At 37.8% G+C, this 19,406-nt stretch overlaps 1 protein-coding gene across 1 annotated transcript in view; it reads left to right on the forward strand.

Annotated features, from left to right (window-relative positions):
• sspo (SCO-spondin) overlaps positions 1–19,406 on the forward strand; it is a 146,304-nt gene that overhangs the window by 117,818 nt on the left and 9,080 nt on the right. Inside the window, exons 97-109 of the mRNA XM_023950427.1 lie at positions 1,141–1,302; positions 1,833–1,949; positions 3,864–4,002; positions 5,686–5,882; positions 5,983–6,153; positions 8,656–8,783; positions 8,895–9,034; positions 10,513–10,559; positions 13,386–13,550; positions 14,831–15,042; positions 15,635–15,730; positions 17,612–17,672; positions 18,340–18,470. Coding sequence (XP_023806195.1) covers positions 1,141–1,302; positions 1,833–1,949; positions 3,864–4,002; positions 5,686–5,882; positions 5,983–6,153; positions 8,656–8,783; positions 8,895–9,034; positions 10,513–10,559; positions 13,386–13,550; positions 14,831–15,042; positions 15,635–15,730; positions 17,612–17,672; positions 18,340–18,470 — 1,766 coding nt within the window. The remainder of the gene's footprint in view (positions 1–1,140; positions 1,303–1,832; positions 1,950–3,863; positions 4,003–5,685; positions 5,883–5,982; positions 6,154–8,655; positions 8,784–8,894; positions 9,035–10,512; positions 10,560–13,385; positions 13,551–14,830; positions 15,043–15,634; positions 15,731–17,611; positions 17,673–18,339; positions 18,471–19,406) is intronic.

Raw genomic sequence — 19,406 nt, forward strand, 5'->3', positions numbered from 1 at the left:
TTAACTCATGAATAAAGATGAAGAACCCTGTCGGAACAGTATATAGCAGGAAGTCAGTACCTATATATCTCACCATAGCACGTTTTACTGTTCCTGTTTAAATAGATGAGAAAATTAAGTTTATACAAATAAAATGTTAGGTGAGAAATAATGGATGCATGACACTTGTTGGGAGAAACAGTGAAGCTCAGTAGGTCAAAGATAATAAAATGAAAACATGCAGAAGCAGAAAATGAACTGAATTTAGGCATGTATGATGCTGTTCATGCCACTAATGTGACACCAATTAGACCCGCTCTGGTGAAAATGGTGATTTTAGCGTGTTCTTAAGTCATCTTTCTGATGATAAAGGACATTTATAAAGAAAATTGAGCTTCGAATTACATTTCTGAGTGTTTCTTTATTCAAATAGTTGTGAATCAGGAACAGAGGAAAAAAAGCTGTTTAAAAAAGCTTGTTTTTGCTACATAAAAGCTACAATCATCAGGTCACAAGCTCCCTTCTCCGCTCAATTCTGCTGCATCCACTGATAGACGATTAGATTCATGTAGATCTTTGTTTTCCTCGTCTGAGCTGGAATCTGGATCTAAACTCTACAGCTTAATAGCTCCAATATTTCTCACCTTTTTTATACATGATTATGCTGTTTTTACCGGTAATATTTTTGTTGAGGTGTGAGGGGCTGTAAGCTAGTGGGAGAGAGAACTCTCAACAAAGGAGACGGGAAGGGATGGGTGGGGTTCCTCTGCTCCAACAGTCCCACCCACAATTTATGGCAAATTTCAAGTTTTTCTTTAAATTTTGGCAAAAAAACAGCATAATCGTAATTAAAAAACATTTGGAAAACTTTTATAATAGATCCAAAGAGGGGTGGATTGAGAGTCTAAACATTTAATTAATTTTTCTTCTTGTTTTTATTCATGTGGTTTTTATCATTTTTTTAAATTGGTTTTTTTTGTGATTGGTTTATTTATTTGTACCTTTGCCACAACAGAGTAAACAATTTTCTTTAAAGTTTTAACTTCCTGCTCTTAAGATATTAATCAGATTTGAACAGTCTTGATATTTGGGGGATGTAAATATGTCTGTTTTAGACGTAATGATGAACAAATAAGAGTGTTGACGTCTCTGCTCCTTCAGACCTGTGTCTGTGGAGTGTATGGAGTGCGTGGACAGCATGTGCAGAGCCGTGCAGCGGAGGAGTCAGACATCGCTTCAGATGGCCCTTGAAAATTCCTCCAGGGCCGCGCTGTCGGGGCCGACAGACGCAGAGCCAGAGCTGCAACACGGGACTGTGTCCAGGTAGGAAAACATCACGCACATCCAGATTACAAATGAGTACAGGAGGATGCAGGATTTACTGTCAGGTGCTTCCTCATTCACTGATGTATCATTGGTTACAGATCTAATCAATACAAAAGTTCTACAACACTAAAACAAGCAGCAGGCTTAAGAAATTCTTGTTTAGTGGCTGTTAAAATCACTAAGTGCACAAGCTTAGGGTTTTCCATGGGCCAATCTGCAACAGGGATTTGTTACATTGTGTTTGTAAGGTTTGACATACATTTTACAAACCTGTGCATCATCTTGCACTGAAATGTTTTTCATAACCCAACAAATCCATCATTTTTTTGTAGTGATGTGTGTAGAACAGAGTCGAGGAAAAAGTAATGCACAGTATAATGGAAATGATTTGCAATTTGTTTTCTTACAAGAGATGAAATCCTTAAATCATCCAAATTTGACTTTGTTTTCTTAACATTTATTGACTCGACATACCTTCTTTCAAGAGGAGGAAGTTTCACAGCTGAACTATCTGAGATGTTTTGTAGGTGAGCGCTGTGAGGACAGGGAGCGGATCTACCAGCAGTCCTGCGCTAATCAGTGTCCTCGCAGTTGCACGGACTTATGGGAGCACGTGCAGTGTCTCCAAGGAGCTTGTCATTCAGGTAACAAGACCTCTGGATCTATGGGGAATCAGGAGTGACCTTAAAAAAAGACTCAAGCATTTGCATTTTGTGTGATTATATGCAAGGTTAAATGAAACTAATTACAATTCTGTTTGATTCTAAAATGCTTCAAAAAAAAAGATAAATACTAAATTTAACATGATCAATTTTATGGATCTGGTTCAGTGAGTTCTATTCAATCAGGCATTTTCTCTGTTGTAGAGTTAATTTGATTTGATTTGATTTATTGATTTATTGTAGTCAAAGCAATAAAGAATTTACACAGATTTATCAAACTCATTACAGAAATGATCAAATGCATAGATTAAAAAACAAAACAAAAAAAAGTCACTCAAATCACATATGCTTAATTAAAGACAGTGATTATCAAGTAGAGTCAAGTAGAGCTTGATTTATTGCTTGAAAAGGAGCTTATATAATCTCACTCCTGAGTTCATTCATTTTATAGTTTTACATGTTTTTTTTAATCCGGCTCTGATCAGATAGATTCTTTCAAGTAACAAAATCCAGTGCCTAGTAATGATTGATCATCTTCAGAAAACATTCATTTCCCACTATCTATCACACACCTAGGTGTGCAAAATTTGTTCTCCACATTTGACCCATCCCCTGGGGGAGCGGTGAGCTGCAGACACAGCTGCGCTCGGTGTCTGCCACCATTTAGGTGGCTTAACCCCCCAATCCAACCCCTTAATGCTGAGTGTCAGGCAGGGAGTCTTTGGTATAACACAGCTTGGATTTGAACCCACAATCTTCCAGTTACATGGCGGACACCCTAACCACAAGGCCACTGAGCTGGGTTATTAATGACTTCAGAGTTAGAGTTATAGCTCATTAGTAGATCTACTGTGGCCCTGAAGTTCAAATCACACCAACAAATCACTCAATGGAAAATATAGTAAAGATTTAAAAAACATTAAAATTTTGAAATCAAAAGAAAATTCCAGTAACCACAAAAAAAAAAAATTGTACGAAATAAAAATGATACATTTCAAGAATCAACATGAAAGGTTAAACAACAAAATACAATAAGAAACTGGAAAAGGTAGTTACTATGGGAAATGACTGATTTGAATGTTGATGTTTGAGTTTTTTTCAAATGCATCTTCTATGTCTGCATACTAATAAATGTTTTATGATTAGTATGGAACATTTCCGGTATCGCTTCATGCCAAAGAAATTCTGGTTAAAATTATGGAAAAACATCATCCAGTTGGCGTTGTTATGTATTTTAGTTTCTTCTCTTGTTTCATTTTTTCAGATTTTATTTTGTTTTCCAAAAAGATTTTTGTTCTTTTTTATGGAAACCAAAAATCAGTCAGGAGCTTTAGTTCCTTAATTTAAAGTCAAAGAGAACAAAAAAAAGTCATCATTGATTCTCTCTATTGAGTACTTTTGACAGCCAATCAGTGTTAGAATTTTTTTAGCGGTAAAAAGAAAAATGATTTTCTTTTTATTTTCGGTCATTTATAACCCTCTTTTCAATCAGGTAAACCAATTAACTAATGATTAACAGGATTTCAATTTGCATCAAGAAAAAAGACATGTCTGTAATCAATTATATTTGAAATGTATTTTTATTTTATTTTTTGATAAAAGTGTCAGTTTTGTAAATTGTTTCTCCGTTGGCATGTAGAATTACATGCTTTGATTTGCTAAACTTAATATTTTCTGATCTTCTTTTATGCCTTATATTGAAAAATCCATTCCAAAATGTATTGCATTTTAGTGTTTAAATGAATCAACTCTTGTTTATATCTGAAGCTTATTAAATCCCTTGTTTATGTAGTTTTTGTCATATTAACATTGCATTTGAACTTCCTCATAGTTCCTCACATGGTGTTTCTTTCATATCTTCTGCTCTATCTCCGTTTTCTTTTTTTGTAACTGTAGGATGTCGCTGTCCAGAAGGTCAGCTTCTCCAGGATGGACACTGTGTGCCGGTGGCAGAGTGTCGCTGCGGCATCCCATCAGGCAATGGAACACTGGAGTTCAGTCCCATGGAAGAGACGACTGTGGACTGTAACAAGTGGTGAGGACTTCATGAAGGAGAAGCACAAATAGAGGAGTCTGGGTTCTTTATTGCCTTTCACACAATTGCCCTTATGGGTGGATCCGGGCTGTCTGCTGGTGGAAAATCGGCCAACCCGAATAACAGCAGCGAAATATCAAAACCGTAGAGAGAAAATGTTCATGCAGATTTGTGTGCAAATCCTGCGCACTGCACAAGGACTGTCAGTTACGTCTGAAGTGATAAGTGCACACTCCTTCTGGGATTCTTGTGGTGCACCCAGACTGTTAGAACTCAGGAAATTAGACAATCAGAGTGTAGTTTATGTGAGCGTGCTATGGGCACATAGGTATCACATGCACACACCGTGCGCACAGCATTCACACGGGGTCAGTGCAGGACCAGCAGTCACGCCTAACTAACATGTGGTCCCTTAAGGTAGCCGTATGAGCCTTAAGAGAACTGTCACACACACCTGCGCGCCCTTTATGATGCAGCTGCTCCTTACCACGAGCCTTCATGGGCCCGGACAACCTAAGGTCAAGCATTGTGACTAAGGCCTAAGAAAACAGTAGTGGCATTGAGATGGTCAGACAGTGTCAGTTCTTTCAAGGTATGAAGGTTTGTGATTTGTGCAGACATTCTTGGACGGTTTGCAGGTAAAATAACAATAGAATTACTGGAGTGTTTAGCAAGTTATCAAAGTTTCTTTTACACAGCTGGTTGGTTAATAAACAAAACCTTTTGCTTCTGGATTAATTCAAAGCATTGCTAGAACTAAAATCCATTTGAGTAGAACTTTATTTCTTAGGTTATGATATTCAGTCTTTTATGTCAGTTTAAAGACTCACTCCAATGAAAATTGTGTTTTTAGCACGTTCTTCCCCTCATGATGAACGACATATATAAAAGAATTTAAGATTAAATTTGCAGTTCTGAGTATTAATGTGTTTAGTTTGCAATGGATCAAAACATGAAAAATTTGGTTGGAATAAGCTCTCAGTTGGGACTTAAAAAAACGAAAAAAGTCTCTCTGCTCCGCTCCATTCTGATGCATCCATTTACAGACAAATAGATCCAGGTTTTCCTGGTCTGTGCTGGAATCTAACGTTTGCTTGGGGTTGTTAGGGGCTTTAAGCCAGAAGGAGAGTGTTAAAAAGGGATCAGGGGAAATAAGCAGAGGCTTACATCTGCGCCAGGATTCTTGCCCACAACTCATAGGCAAGTTTCTGGACAAACCATGTCCCAGAAAGTGGCACTGCTTTTATATTATTATTTTGGCAAAAAAACAAAACATCATGATCATCATTAAAAGACCACTTTGAAAATAAATCAAAAGATGAAAGGTTTTGGATGATGTTTGAATTCTAACCAGTCAAAGTTTTGAATATTTTGTAGAAAAGGAATTTATGCAAAAATGATCTTCACTTCTTAACATCCATTTCAACATATTTGAGATGTTGACAGATGAACCTCTGTGTTTTTGAGCTATGGGATAAACTGGTAAAATCTTAGTGTGTTTCAGGCTCATGTCTTTTTTGGTGCATGACTAATAATTGTTTGAACAGCAGCGGGTCTGAGTTCAAATTAAAGTTTACTTGTTAAAATTGCAAACAGGAGTGATGACATGAGCCATGGTGGAGGTTTTGGTGTCAGTGTTTTGTCCATTCTACTGAATTTAACCTAAGTCTCAAACGTTTTCAGCGTTTGTGTGAATGGAACTCTGCTCTGCACCAAACATCCCTGCCCAGTTTATGATTCTTGGAGCTCCTGGAGCTCCTGCTCTGTGTCCTGTGGACTTGGCCGAATGACCAGGACTCGGACCTGCGAGGACACTGAGGGGGGTCCTTCCTGCGGGGAAACTACGCAGACTGAAAGCTGCCGGCAGCAACCTTGTCCAGGTCTCCTGTGACTGATGCATCCACAGGCAGAGTAGCATGAACTTCCCTGTTTTGCATTTTCATGCAGGACTGACTCTGTTTTTGTGTTCTGTCCGTTAAGTGGGCTGCTTGTTAAGCGACTGGTCATCCTGGAGTGAATGCAGCGCCTTGTGTGGTGGTGGGGTGATGATACGGAACAAAACCGTCCTCCAGGAGGCTGAAGCTGGAGGGAAACCCTGCGATGGACCACTTGAGCAACACGTCATCTGCAACACCAACCGCTGTCTGCCCGGTACACCACCCACTAAAAGACACTGATCCACACCATAGATCCTGAATCTTTGACTCATGTGCAGAGTCACATTTTGATTCACTTCTTGACAAGACTTAAATGTGGTTGTTGCTGCAGAAAGAAAATGAGCAATACATGCTGGTAAATTTTATTTTAGTTACAGAATGAACCAAAATAAAATCAGAATGCACAGTGAACTTCTGATTAAAAAACATATAAAAAAAGCCAAAAAGTCAAGTTTGTTCTGAAAACCACCTTTAAACCATTGTGAAGCAGTGGACATAATTCTAACTTCTTCTTTATTCCTTTTTTTAATCTATCATAGATAGTAACTCTCGGATCTGCATCATATCTGGATGCAGCAGCCTCTCTTTACCTGTGCAGTTGGGACACGACTATTTGTAGAAAACATGAACGTGTTCTCTGTTTTGTTTTACACCAGTGGCCCCCAACCTTTTGGTCCAGTTTAACATCAGACAATATAATAAGTTGGCGTCTGAATATTATTGTCTTGTCTCCAGTTTCCTTTAACTTTTTAGGGTAAAGTTGATGTTCATCCTCAGTAAAAAATCTGCAGCTGCTTTAAGCTTTAATTGTAGGCTACACTGTATTTCATGTAAGAACCATTAAGTAAGGGTTAATGGCCGATGAAGTGTGCATTATCACTTTTTAACGCACGCCATGGAAGCATTCGCGTCAGACTGTTGTCTGCTGCGAAGTGCGTTAAATAGTGATAATACACACTTCGAAAGCCGTTCACCCGCTTATACCATGTTCACTTACGAAAGAAAGAAATAATAACTAGTTTTTAGTCCTTAATTTTTTCCGATTAGGATCGCTTTTTTCACAAAAAGCGGACTATTTGTTACGTGGTGCTTTTTTTTCTTCCAGACGATGAAGCTAAAAGTTGTTTTAAGGAAGCCGGCGCAGTGATACAGAAGATTTAAGCTAGGTGACCGGAACTTCTTTTTGGGGTCTGCGGTTATCACTTTTTAATGGATCATGGTATAAAATTTAATATAGCAGCCTTCATTAAACATCAATCCAATGGTTGAACACATTTAAAAGCAGCATCTTTGGAACATTAGACAGCCGGTTGCTGAAAATTGTACATTATTGTGATAGAGTGAGGGAACTACTGTCTGACTAAAAACATTGACTTATGGTACGGGTGAATACTAGATTCTGATTGGATGCTGGGTGTGAATTAAAAAGTGATATACCACAGGATAACCGCACGGTGAAAAAAGAAGTTCCGGTCACCAAGCTTAAATGTTTTGTATCACTGCTTCTGTAACCCTTGTGCTATCTTAGATGACCCCACCCTTACATTGACGTGTTCTCCCTACCATGACAAAGGTGGATAAAGGTGGAAAGATTTCATGTAATCCATGGACACCAGTGAAGATCACAAATCATTGAAGAAAAAAGGTTCAGCACACTGTCAAGTGGTCTAGATGACCCAACTCCCAATGTTAAAGTGCCTAGGATAGCACAAGGGTTAAAACAACCTTTTGCTTCTTTTTTTGGACAAAAACAAGCAGTAAGAGGTGAACTTTCTCTCTCAATTGATGCTTTATCCAACCCACCGGAAAGATCAGCAGCATATATATACTGTATGTCGCTTTATATCGGGGAATCTAGACTGCAGCGGTGGTGCGGCGCGCCGCAGACTATTTGTTTATTGTGAGAAAAGTGATCCAAATTGGGAAAAAACAAGGACTAAAAACTGGTTACTATTTATTTCTTTTGTAAGTGACCATGGTATAAGCAGGTTAATGGCCTTCGAAGTATGCATTATCACTTTTTAACGCATTTCGTGGAAGCAACCATCCGATGCGGCGTGCATTAAAAAGTGATAATGCATACTTAATGGGCCATTAACCCTTACTTATACCTTCATTGGTTCCACCAGAGTGTTCCTTGAAGCTAATGACTTCATACAGCAGCACAATCCTTCACCGGCTCTGTTTTGTGTTATGTGTTCACATGTCACCTTTTCATTATTATAACTGCTTCAAAGCACCTAGAATATTATATCAAATGTAATACTCTTCTGTCTTGTTTGTTTTGTATTTTGTTGTTTGTCTTGTTATATATATATATATATATATATATATATATATATATATATATATATATATATATATATATATATATGTATTATGTTTTGTTGTTCCTTTTATGTTTTGATTTGTGTTTAATGTTTGGTTGTTAATTAATCTCTTTTGTTGTTGTTGTTTTCCATGTTTTGTTTTAGTTTTACATTTTGTTGTTTGCTTTGTGTTTTTTTCTTTGTTTGTTTATTTTTGTTCAACTGTGTGTTTAATGTTAGTCTGTTTTGTATTTGTTCTTTGGTGTTTTGTTCTTTGTTTTGTAGATTGTTTTCTGTTATTTGTTTAGTTTTTGGTTGTTTTGATGATTGGTTGTTTGTTTTATGTTTGGTGACGTGTTTTTTAATGTTTGTTTGTTTTGAATGTTTTTTTGTTTTGTATTCTGCAGACTGTCCCAGCTGGCAGGTGTACAGCGACTGCTCAGGATCTTGTCCGTACACCTGCGAGGACTTATGGCCTAACACTCAGTGTCTACCTGGCCCCTGCACACCTGGATGCACATGCCCTTCAGGACAGGTGTGAACATCAATGCCTGCAGTTACTGACCTAAAACGACTGTTGGGGCCGAGGGTCTCACCAAAGACCTGGTTCAGTTTGGAGAGCATCTCTGACGGGTCACACTCTCAGGTATTTTATAGGGGCTCCTGCCTGGATCGAGCTGACTGTCCGTGTTCGGTTCTCTCGCTGCCAATGGAATTCCAAAGCTGGAATGAGAGCAGTGAAGTGCTGCAACCCGGAGCAACAGTTCAGCATCTCTGCAACACATGGTAAGAATCTGTACAGATGGATGATTATACACTCACTGGCCTCAAATCTGCTGACAAATGACTAATCACACTCATTCAGTTAAAAAGAATAAAACATAACCAATTTGCTCCTTCAGGCATGTCTGTGGAATTGTCAAGGTTATTTACTGTTCACTCAGGGCAAAAAAGCCCATCATTTATGTTTTAAAACAGCAGCGATGATGGGATGACGATGAAAACATCACTGTCTGTAGATGACCGTTTTGGTCTATAAAGTTTTATCACTGTGGAGTAAAAGCATTGTTGGTAGGAGATGAAAAAAATAGTATTTTTCTCAACTAAATATTTGGGGTTTTCCTTAATATAGTAAAGCAAACTGCAGCTAATGGAAACCACTGGAAAGGATGAAACCTCTTGTGAAACAGAGCAAAAGCTGCTGCTCTGGTATTTTAACCCTTTTTTCTAGTTTGTGGAGCTCAAATTCCTCAAAAGGAATGATTTTGATTTAAGTTGATTTAAGTTAATAAAAATTTAAACTATAAGACCGATACATCCTTTATTCGTCTACAGGGGTTTTATTAGTTTCCATCATTTGAATACTCGATATACAAGTTTACTAAACAAAATTGAGTAGTTGGAAGCCTCAAATAAACTCAAAAATCTTTTGTAAAATTGTGTTTTATTAAATTAAAAACTAAAAATCTGTGTAAAGACAATACAACAGCAACAACAAAATAACCCTTTGACCTGAAAACTGACTGGGCCATTAGAACTAACACCAGCAATCATCTGTATGTTAAAGTTTTTTCTTTTTTACTTGAGTAGTTCTTTTTCTGAGCTACACAATGGTGCAGAAGTGAGCACTCCCGCCTCACAGCAAGAGGACTCTGGTTTGAATCCCAGCAAGGACCTTTCTGTGTGTAGTGTACATGTTCTCCTCAGTTGGTTTTCTCCTTCCACACTCCAAAAACAGGCTTCATAGGTTTATTGGTGATTCTAAAGTGTCCATAGATGTGTGGTTGTGTAGTTCTACAACACACTGATGACCTGTTCAGGGTGTAGCATACCTTCACTCAGCAGTTGCTGGGATTGGCTCCAGCAACCCTGTGACCCCAAAATTGATTCAGCTGCTTCAGAAAATTGATGGATGGAGGTTTTCCCATCCATCTTTGCAGAATTCTTATAATTTAGTCATTTTAAATAAGTGACACTCTCACTTAAATTGTTCATTTTAACGGAAAATGTATTGTTTCTCCAGAGATTCCACACATTCAGAAATGTTTCTCCATTTTTTAGTTTGCAAAATAATCTAGGTTTCAATTTTTAAGTCTGTTTTTTATTTGACAATAAAAAAATAAAAATCTTAAATTTTTGTTGTTTTTCCTAGTTTTTCAGAAGTGGGAAGCTGTAATGTTTACTTGCAGTGGATAGTTCTTTACCAGTGATAAAACAATGAATTACTATGCATTACTTCACTTGTTTGATCTTATTCTCTGCAGTGTGTGTCGAGGTGGAGTGTTCCACTGTACCTCAGAGACCTGTGATGGTGAGTAAAACTGTCTGATAGATGCATGTGTTGCTTTTTTCATATTTAGTTCAGTTATTTTTCAGATAAGAAGTCCTGCTTTTTATCACTTCAATCTTTTTCTTTTGTATATTCTGTTTAGTAAGATTTACTATTTGCTGCTTAAGTTTACAGAAAATTACCAAGCATCTTTAAGAGGCTTCAATGTGCTACTTAAGCGTCCCACACCTGAACACTTGTTCACATTTGTATGACTTCATGTGCATCAAATATCTTAATTAAATTGCTGTCTAATCTACCACTACTGTTTCAAACTAGCTTACTTTCACACAAATCCAGTCTCTTTTTTCCATAGAGACAGACAGCAAATACAAGTAGCCGTGGAGAATCAGGACTGATGCGAAGCGCTAGTCCTCTTCCTCTTCCTGTCCAGTAGCTGATGCTGCAGATGGCGACTAAGCCCCTCCCACTGTCAGCCAAAGCACTATGAACGTATACTAAGTGTAATCAGCTTGTTAAAGTCCAACTCCAATAATCTTTTGATCATTCGTAAATCGTTCTCAGTGGTCTTTTAATTAAGATAATGCTCTTTTAAGGCAAAATCATAAATGCCTGAGCCGTCCTCTAGGACATAGTTTCTGCAGAGCTACAGTAGTTTATTAAAAATTTGCCTCTGAGTTGTGGGCGGGACTGTTGGCACACAATAAGCCCACCCCCTTCCCATCATCCATTTATTTACACTCACTCCCTCTAGTTCACAGCCCCTTCACAACTCCCAGCTAACATTAGTGGTGCAACAAAAATAGCGAGCAGTATTGGAGCTATCCAGCCGTACAGTTTAGATCCAGATTCCAGCTCGGACTAGAAAAACAAAGACGTACATGGTCAATTTGGATCTATTTGTCTATAAGTGGATGCAGCAGAATGGAGCAGAGCAGGGAGGTGGTGGCCCTCAGATTGTAGTCTTTTTCACAACTAAAAACGTTTTCAAACTGTATTTTTTCATCTTCTCCTGATTCACAATGATTTAAATAATGAAATATTAAGAATTGCAATTTTGAGATTATCTTTTTACGTGTCCTCCACACCATTTTCATTGGAGTGGGTCTTTAAATACAGAATTCCACATTGTTTTAAGGACTAAAGAGGAACTAATAAATAAACAGGAAACAAACAAACCTTTAAAGACTGTGGACGAGTTCCTAAGCTGTTACTGGCTGCAGAAAAACAAATACCACTTCCCAATTTTTTGACAGTCATGGCAGTGCTGCTGAAACTGGCTGAACCTTTTTAGTCTCGGTCTCAAGGTGCCAACAGCAGCTGTATTAGTTGAAACCCATCACCTGACAGCAGCTTCTTTATAAGGTGTGTGTCTTAAAAAAAAGGCTGCAGCTAAGGTATTTTTATACAGATTTGAGCATTAAAGGCTCCAGCTTTGCCGCTAGTCTGTGGTTTATTGTGGAACCTTTAAGACCTGCTATCCTCCTATTTTACATCACTTCTTATAGAGTAAAGAGCACTGTGGTCATGGCAGCTTAGTATTTTATACCAACTGTATTTGAAAGTTTGTTTCATGTTTTAGTTGTGTTAAATTTACTACAATTTGGTTTTTATTGTATTAGAACTAAAACCCCAGTGTTGTGCGATTTTGTAAATAGGCCAGAATTTATAACACATTGGCTTATTTCATTTGTGATTTTCAGGTAAGCAAACACCCAAAAAAGTGACACTTTTATGGATTCAACGTTAACAAAAGCTAAACGTAATGCAGAGTCTTCATGTGTTTTGTCCACTAACTGTATAAGAGAACTGGAGTGAGAGGGACATCATCCATAGAAAATTGGTTACTCAGTCAGTTAAAAGGTTTTTTCAATGGTTGGTGTGAAAGAAGCATCTCTTTATGATGCGATGATTGATGAATTTTTGCATAAGTGGACGAAAGGTTTTTGTAGATTCAGATCCTGTTTTTATTTTGCCATAATAGCTTTACTTCTTTATTTTTCTTTTTGCTTGTAAGGAAATCTGACAATGCAAATTTTTTACCAAATATCTAAGGTATCTTTTATGAAAGAGATGAAAGGAAGAAGAAAATATCACACTACAAAAACTAAAAGAGCTTTGTTTAAAGAAAAAAAATCTTATTTTCTGTCTTGCAAGAAGAATAACCTTATCAAGAGAGTTTTTCAACTGCAAAATCATCTTAGTTTGAGAAAACATGTCTTAATGACCAGGATTTTTTTCTTAAAATAAGATTTCTTGGTAAAAGCATTTCTCTTATACCCCATTGGCAGATTTTTTGTTAATTTAAATGAAATTGTTTTAAATTGTAAGAACTTTTGGCCTCTTTTTAGGGGGCCTGTTTCTGAATGGTGGCATCTCTTCCATTGATCCTTTATTCTCAATCAAAGTTCTATTCAAAGAGGGGGGACAGCTGGTGCTTTTCTTTATTTAACATCAACATTAGCGTTAGTTTTATTATAAATGCCCATAAACTTTAGGATGTTATTTTTTTTTAAATATGAGTCAAATGAGTCACATGATTTCAATTTCATTTTTTGTTGAAATCTACTATAGTTAGCAATTTTATGTTTTTATTTTGTGTCACATAAATACTCATATTTCAGCTTTTTTTTCTTTCTTTTATTCAAACTTTTTTTGGTTATTACATAGTCTTTCAATAAAACTTCCCTGAACATGTTTGATGAGGAATTGTTGTATTTATGTCATGTTTGCTTCTGTTTTCAAATAATATTCAGCTGTTCATTGCACATTTCTTTGTAAACCACTGTGTTCTGTATCCAGCTGGGTTCTAAAATGCTGTTTAACTGCTTGATGCTGCTCCTCTAGTGGACTGCGAGTGGTCTGACTGGTCGGCGTGGAGTCCATGTTCAGCCAGCTGTGGCACCGGGCAACAGAGCTCCACCAGGTCTGTGCTGCTGCCCCACCAGTATGGAGGGGCCCCATGTGAAGGCCCCAACATCCTCACTACAACCTGTTCTGCTGCTGACTGTGGTGAGTGATGGACTCTGAACGTCCCACTCTGATCCTCTTTCGATGTATTTTTAAAGCTTTCCCAGTGGTCTTTTAAGGATGATTATTTTTTTGCCAAAAAACATAGGAGATAGTTTCTGCAGAGTGACAGGAAATCAGTAGAAATTCACCTCTGAGTTGTGGGCGAAACTGTTTTCATTGTCTTACACTAGCTCAGTGCTTCTCAATTATTTTTTGCAGCCCCCCCCCCAGGAAAAAGAAAATGTTTCGCGCCCCCCTAATCCCCCACCCCCACACACACTCGCAAGGTCAGAATATATTAAAAATTGTGTAAGTTTACCTAAAGTTGTATCTTTTAACACTAACAAAAGAAAAAAGCAATATAAATCCACGTTCATCAAATATTAGCTATATTTTTCTAAAACAGAAAAGAAGTGCCTGAAATAAAAAATCTGTCATTCCTTATTTAAACTAGAAATATTTTGACCAACTGAACCATTTGATTCTGAGAAAAAAATTTCAATCTATAAATAATATTAAATGTAAATTGATATGAAACATTAACACAGCAGCACCAATAGATTTAACATTTTTAGACTGAAGAAATAGGTAAAAAACATTGTGCTTATTTTTTTTCTAAATGATCAATTGTTTATTTATAATTTTATAAAGTGCAGTTGTTTTACTGCACTACCTCCTGTCTTTGTGTCAAATACTGACACCAACTTAACGAAAGGGAGATGTAAAAAAATACATTTATATGGAAAATAAAGACCCGTCATCAAAATGTTTACAATAGTTCATAAAGAATGACATTATTAGCATGAGCTGAGTAATCTAAAGACACACGATGATCCTGGTGTTGCGCAACAGAGACAGCGCTCCGTGTGCGCTGTTCCACCACGCAGCCTAACACTGAGCCAACACTACCCCTCCCCTCTCCATCTCACACACGCAAGCCTCAGACGGGAACGCGCAGATGCATACATATTTTTACAAATACGCTCTTTTTCAAACAGAATTTTTCATCTACTCCTGGTACACAATGACCTGAATGAAGAAATACTCAGAAATGTAATATTGATGCTCATTTTCTTTATTCATATCCTCCATCATGAGAACAACGCCTCAACATGTTAAAACCAGCATTGTCATTGGAGAGGGTCTTTAATGCGAAAAGGCCTCCTACTTATTGCCCTATTCAAGCTATTGCTGCCTCCATCTTTCCTTTTAGAAGAAGACTACAGACTACCTGTAGAGCAGCTGATTTAGGCGTTGTAACCTTTTTTCCATCTGTGCAGTGTGTTCTGATGGAGAGCAGTGGAGGAGAAGCCCCTCCAAGGAGGTCCCACTGTGTGAGAGGAGCTGCCAGGACATTTACTCCTCCTCTCCTGTCAACTGCAGCCACCCGTCTGAAAGCTGCGTGTGTCGGGAGGGGCTCTACAGAAACGCAGGCGGCGTGTGTGTCATCCCTGCCCTCTGCCCGTGCCATGACCAGGGCGTTCTGCGGGAGGTATGAACTCACACCCAGAGGAGAAGGGTTCATTCGATGGTTGGCAGCTTGTATTCATTGTGCCTTTCTCATTTTGTGGCGTGTTTGAGCTGTATGAGTAGTACGGTGTTTACGTTCCATCCCATTCACCCCCATTGTGTTATTTACTACTAAAGAAGGGCTTATTGTAGGATGAATGACAAGCCGGCTGAGCTCTGTTACACCATCTCCCTTGCCTCATCAAATATAAAGGAAGCTCTGTAAAACGCCTGTGAGCACAAGCGAGCCAGCCTTCTAACAATTAATAATAAAACAGGGCATATTAAAGGGTTATGGAATCAATCATTCCTTTGCAAGAAGTTAGTATGCCTCTTTTGATCTTTTGTCCTCTCCCAGAGTCCTTAGTTAGCCTTTTGAAAAGAAATGTAACAGGGCTAAAGACTAATCCATCCTGAACAATAACAGTCTATTCAGATATCCTACACTTATTTTATTCCCTTTTGTTTTCTTTCGTTTTTTATTCTAGTTTGCAAAGTCCCATAGCAGTGGGAATTTAGGATGACTTACTTGGAATGTGGATGAACATGCTGCATTTTCTTTCTGTGTGAGTCAGGCAGGATCTCAGTGGAACGAGAGCTGTGAGTCGTGCAGCTGTGTGAACGGCAGAAAGCTGTGCCAGAGGAGGTGTCCTCCACTCCACTGTGCTGAGGTGAGTCGCACACAACGCTCACCTGTCAGCATCACAACCGAGATACAACACACCATCGTGTTTCAACTCATTTCCCTTAGACTCTTGAAAATATCACTAAACAGCTGACGTGGAGCCCAGCCACATGCTCGCTTGTTTAAAAGTAAAACTATGTTCACACCACCCAACCCAAGCAGTCCCTTCTAATGAAAAGTCGATGTGAATGTGTGACTTCAGGCGTCCTTGTTCACACGTAGCTATGCAAGTTTTTAGGATTGGTTTCGGCCTCTATGAACAAAACGTGTGGCCATTTCCAACTAAACCAGATCAAACTTTGATCAATCAGATCTAGTACTGGCGTTTGAATGGCGTCCCTTTTAATTTAGGGAAGTGCTAACCGTCAAATATGAAGATCATCTGATTACGGGGGGAAATTAATAAAACTGCATTAGTAAACAGTAGAAGAAAAAGAAGAACCCCCTCCGTCCTTTTCCAGTGTGAACACCATGGGGTACACGCCCATTGAACGCCCATCAAATGAACGGAGTGAACAAAGCATATAAGTTCATTTGAAAAAATGTAACTCATAAATGTTTAAAAAAAAAAGAAGATTCTTATATTTTTCCAGTTACAACTTTTTGTGTACAGAAAGACTAACATGTCTCCAAGTTTAAATTTGTTTTACAAAAGGATTATGGATTAGATTTTTGTTTATTTATGCTGGTTTTTTGAGACCTTTAAGCTACATTTTAAACTAATTTAACAAGGGAAAGGGTTATAAAAGAATCCTCACACTGTAAAATGCACTATTTGTTTTATCTTGTGAAAAAACACAACTTTCTTTTAGTTATGTGATTATGAGGTAACATCAGTTCATTTACATGTTTTGCTAATTTTTTTTCTCAGCTGTTCTAGCTAATGTTTTATATTTGTGTTGCATTCAAATTGTGAACAAATGGTGTTTCTTCTTGATTAGTCATGGATAAAACTGTCATGGGACACTAATTGTGTTTCTTCTTCTCCAGTTCTGCCATTTCTGGTTCTTTAGTTGCTGTTGGAATTTGGAATTTGATTGTTCTTTTTAAAAAATGTCATGTTCCTTTGGCTCCAGTATAAACACACAGCATATTTAACTTAACAGAAACATTTTTTGTTATGACATTGGAAACTTACTAAATTGTGAAAATTGTGTTTTTGGTGTTTTTAACATATTCTAGTGGCATTTTTGTGAGAATGGAGGACAAATACAAAGAAAAAAGATTAAAATTATTATTGCAGGTATTTGTTTTTTCAAATTGTTGGGAATTAGGAGGAGACAATAAAAATGATGTTTGAAAAAGCTCAGATTTGTTACGTACAAATTACAATTAGCAGGTCACAAGCTCCCTGCTCCGCTCCATTCTGATGTATCCACTTTACAAATATCTACATATATAAAGAAAATTATGGTTAAAGTTGTATTTCTGAGTATTTCTTCATTGAAATTGTTGTGAATCAGGAGATGAAGAATATATGCTATTGGATGAAGGGCATATTTGTAACATAAAACACGCTTGGCTGGCTCATCTGACTCAAAACTGTACAACCAGATGGCTCCAATATTGCTCACTATTTTTAGTGCATCACTAATGTTAGGTTGGGGTTGTGAAGGGCTGTAAGCAGCGAGAAAGCCCATAAACAAACCTATGGTGGGGAGTGTGGGCAGGCTTACTCCAGGCATCCCCGACTCAGAGGTGAGTTTCCAATAACCTCGTGGCGCTTCGTAGAAACTGTGTTGTAGAAAACGACAGATTTTTTTTTGTATTAGCTAGAAACGGCATCTTTATAAAAAAAAGAACACTGCAATAGTTTCAAGTAGTAAAAAGTGAAGCAAACAATAATTATTATTTTTTTCTTTTAAAGGGAGAGATGAAGGTGGAGGAACCAGGCAGCTGTTGTCCAGTCTGCAGAAAACCATTTCCAGGTCAGCACACCGGCTATACATGTAGAAGGCATACAGCTGTTGTGGCCACAGCTGTATCATCATTTATGCCATCACATATTTGAGGACATTCTAAAGACACCTAAACGACATCAGTAAGATCCTCTAAATTTATAAGGAAGTCCATCCTTTTCCAAATCCCTTTCAGGGTCACAGGGTTTCTGGAGCCTATCCAAGCTGCTGTTAGCTGTCCACTCTGTTGCAGAGTGTTTGTGAGGATGTTTTGTATTGTAAGAGACAATTTTGGACAAGACATGTTGTTTAAAAATGTAAAATGCAGAAACATAAGGGGCTAAGACATGATTGTATTTGTAACTCTCATGAATGTCCTGCTTTTGATGTTTTAGATTTTCTATTAGTTGTGGATGTTTGTATATGGATTCTCGTGTTCTTTTTAAATTATTATTTGTGACAAACATATACCGAATTAACCCAGTTTCAGTTTTACTTTCAAGTAAAAACCCCTTTGGCTTAAAAGAAGCTGCTGGTCACATGATTCAATAAAGTCATATCTTGAATGATGTGACCAGCCTAAACACAAATTTTACTGAGGTAAAATAAAGTTTTTAAATTTTTAAATCCGATTTGTTTTCTTGTTACTGTCATGGTTCTGTTTTTCATTTCCACTCTTATGCTCTGTTCATGTCAGATGAGCTGGTGCCAGAGTGTCAGCGCTACGTTCAGTTCCAGAACATCACTAAGGGACGCTGTCATCTTGACAACGTGGAGGTCAGCTTCTGCAGGGGGCGCTGTCTTTCCAGAACTGATGTCATCTTGGAGGTATGGAAATTAGAAACCCACCGACCATCTCTGTGAACATTTTTATGTTCAAGATGTGCTTGAAAGCAAACTGATTCCAGATAGAGCATCAGTATTCATTTTGCTTGTTTAGTCACATGATTTATTGTCAGAGGAGTTGGTGAAAGACCGATTAAGTAAACTGAGACTGTCATTGAGTTGACATTTCAATAACAGTAGGACTGTTTTCTCTTTTGATTTTTGCTTTTAAAAACATGTACACATTGATGCAGATAATCTCTGATATGACCCGTTTGATTTTGGACAGCAAATGGATGGGTGTAATGACTCCGCCCACCTAAATAGTTAGCCAAAAATAACCAATTTGTTGGGACAATGTGAAGTGAGACTTTTGTTGAGTGAAGCCATGAATCTACTCACCTGTCACTGAATAAAATACCCCAATACCAATACAAAAACAAACAAACACACACTACTTAAAAAACAGTATGACTGAATCCCCTACAGGCTCACTCAGTCACACTCACACACACGCACGGGCAGACAAAAAAGCCATAAACTTATAAAAAGTATTTGATAACAGGTAGGGCTGCACGAAATGAGGAAAACTTGCGATATGCGATATTAGTGATCAATATTGCGATAACGATAAATTTGCGGTAAATAAACAAATAGAAAAATAAACAAAAACATCATTCCCATTTCATTGCAACAGTTTAAAAATTATACTCCAAATGACCCTCATCGACATGGGGGACAAACGTCAGGGTGGCTAACCCTGGTCCTCAAGACCCTCAACCCTGTCTGTTTTCCAATTCTCCCTAGACTGCTCGATAATGATAACCAAAATCAGGTGTGTTCAGTCAATCAGGATGTGAAATCACTTGAGTCAGCCAATCAACAGCAAGCTGGTTAAGGAGAGCTGGAAAACAGGCAGGGTTGAGGCTCTTCAGGACC

Source organism: Oryzias latipes, chromosome 20, assembly GCF_002234675.1.
Source record: "Oryzias latipes chromosome 20, ASM223467v1".
NCBI lineage: Eukaryota > Metazoa > Chordata > Actinopteri > Beloniformes > Adrianichthyidae > Oryzias > Oryzias latipes.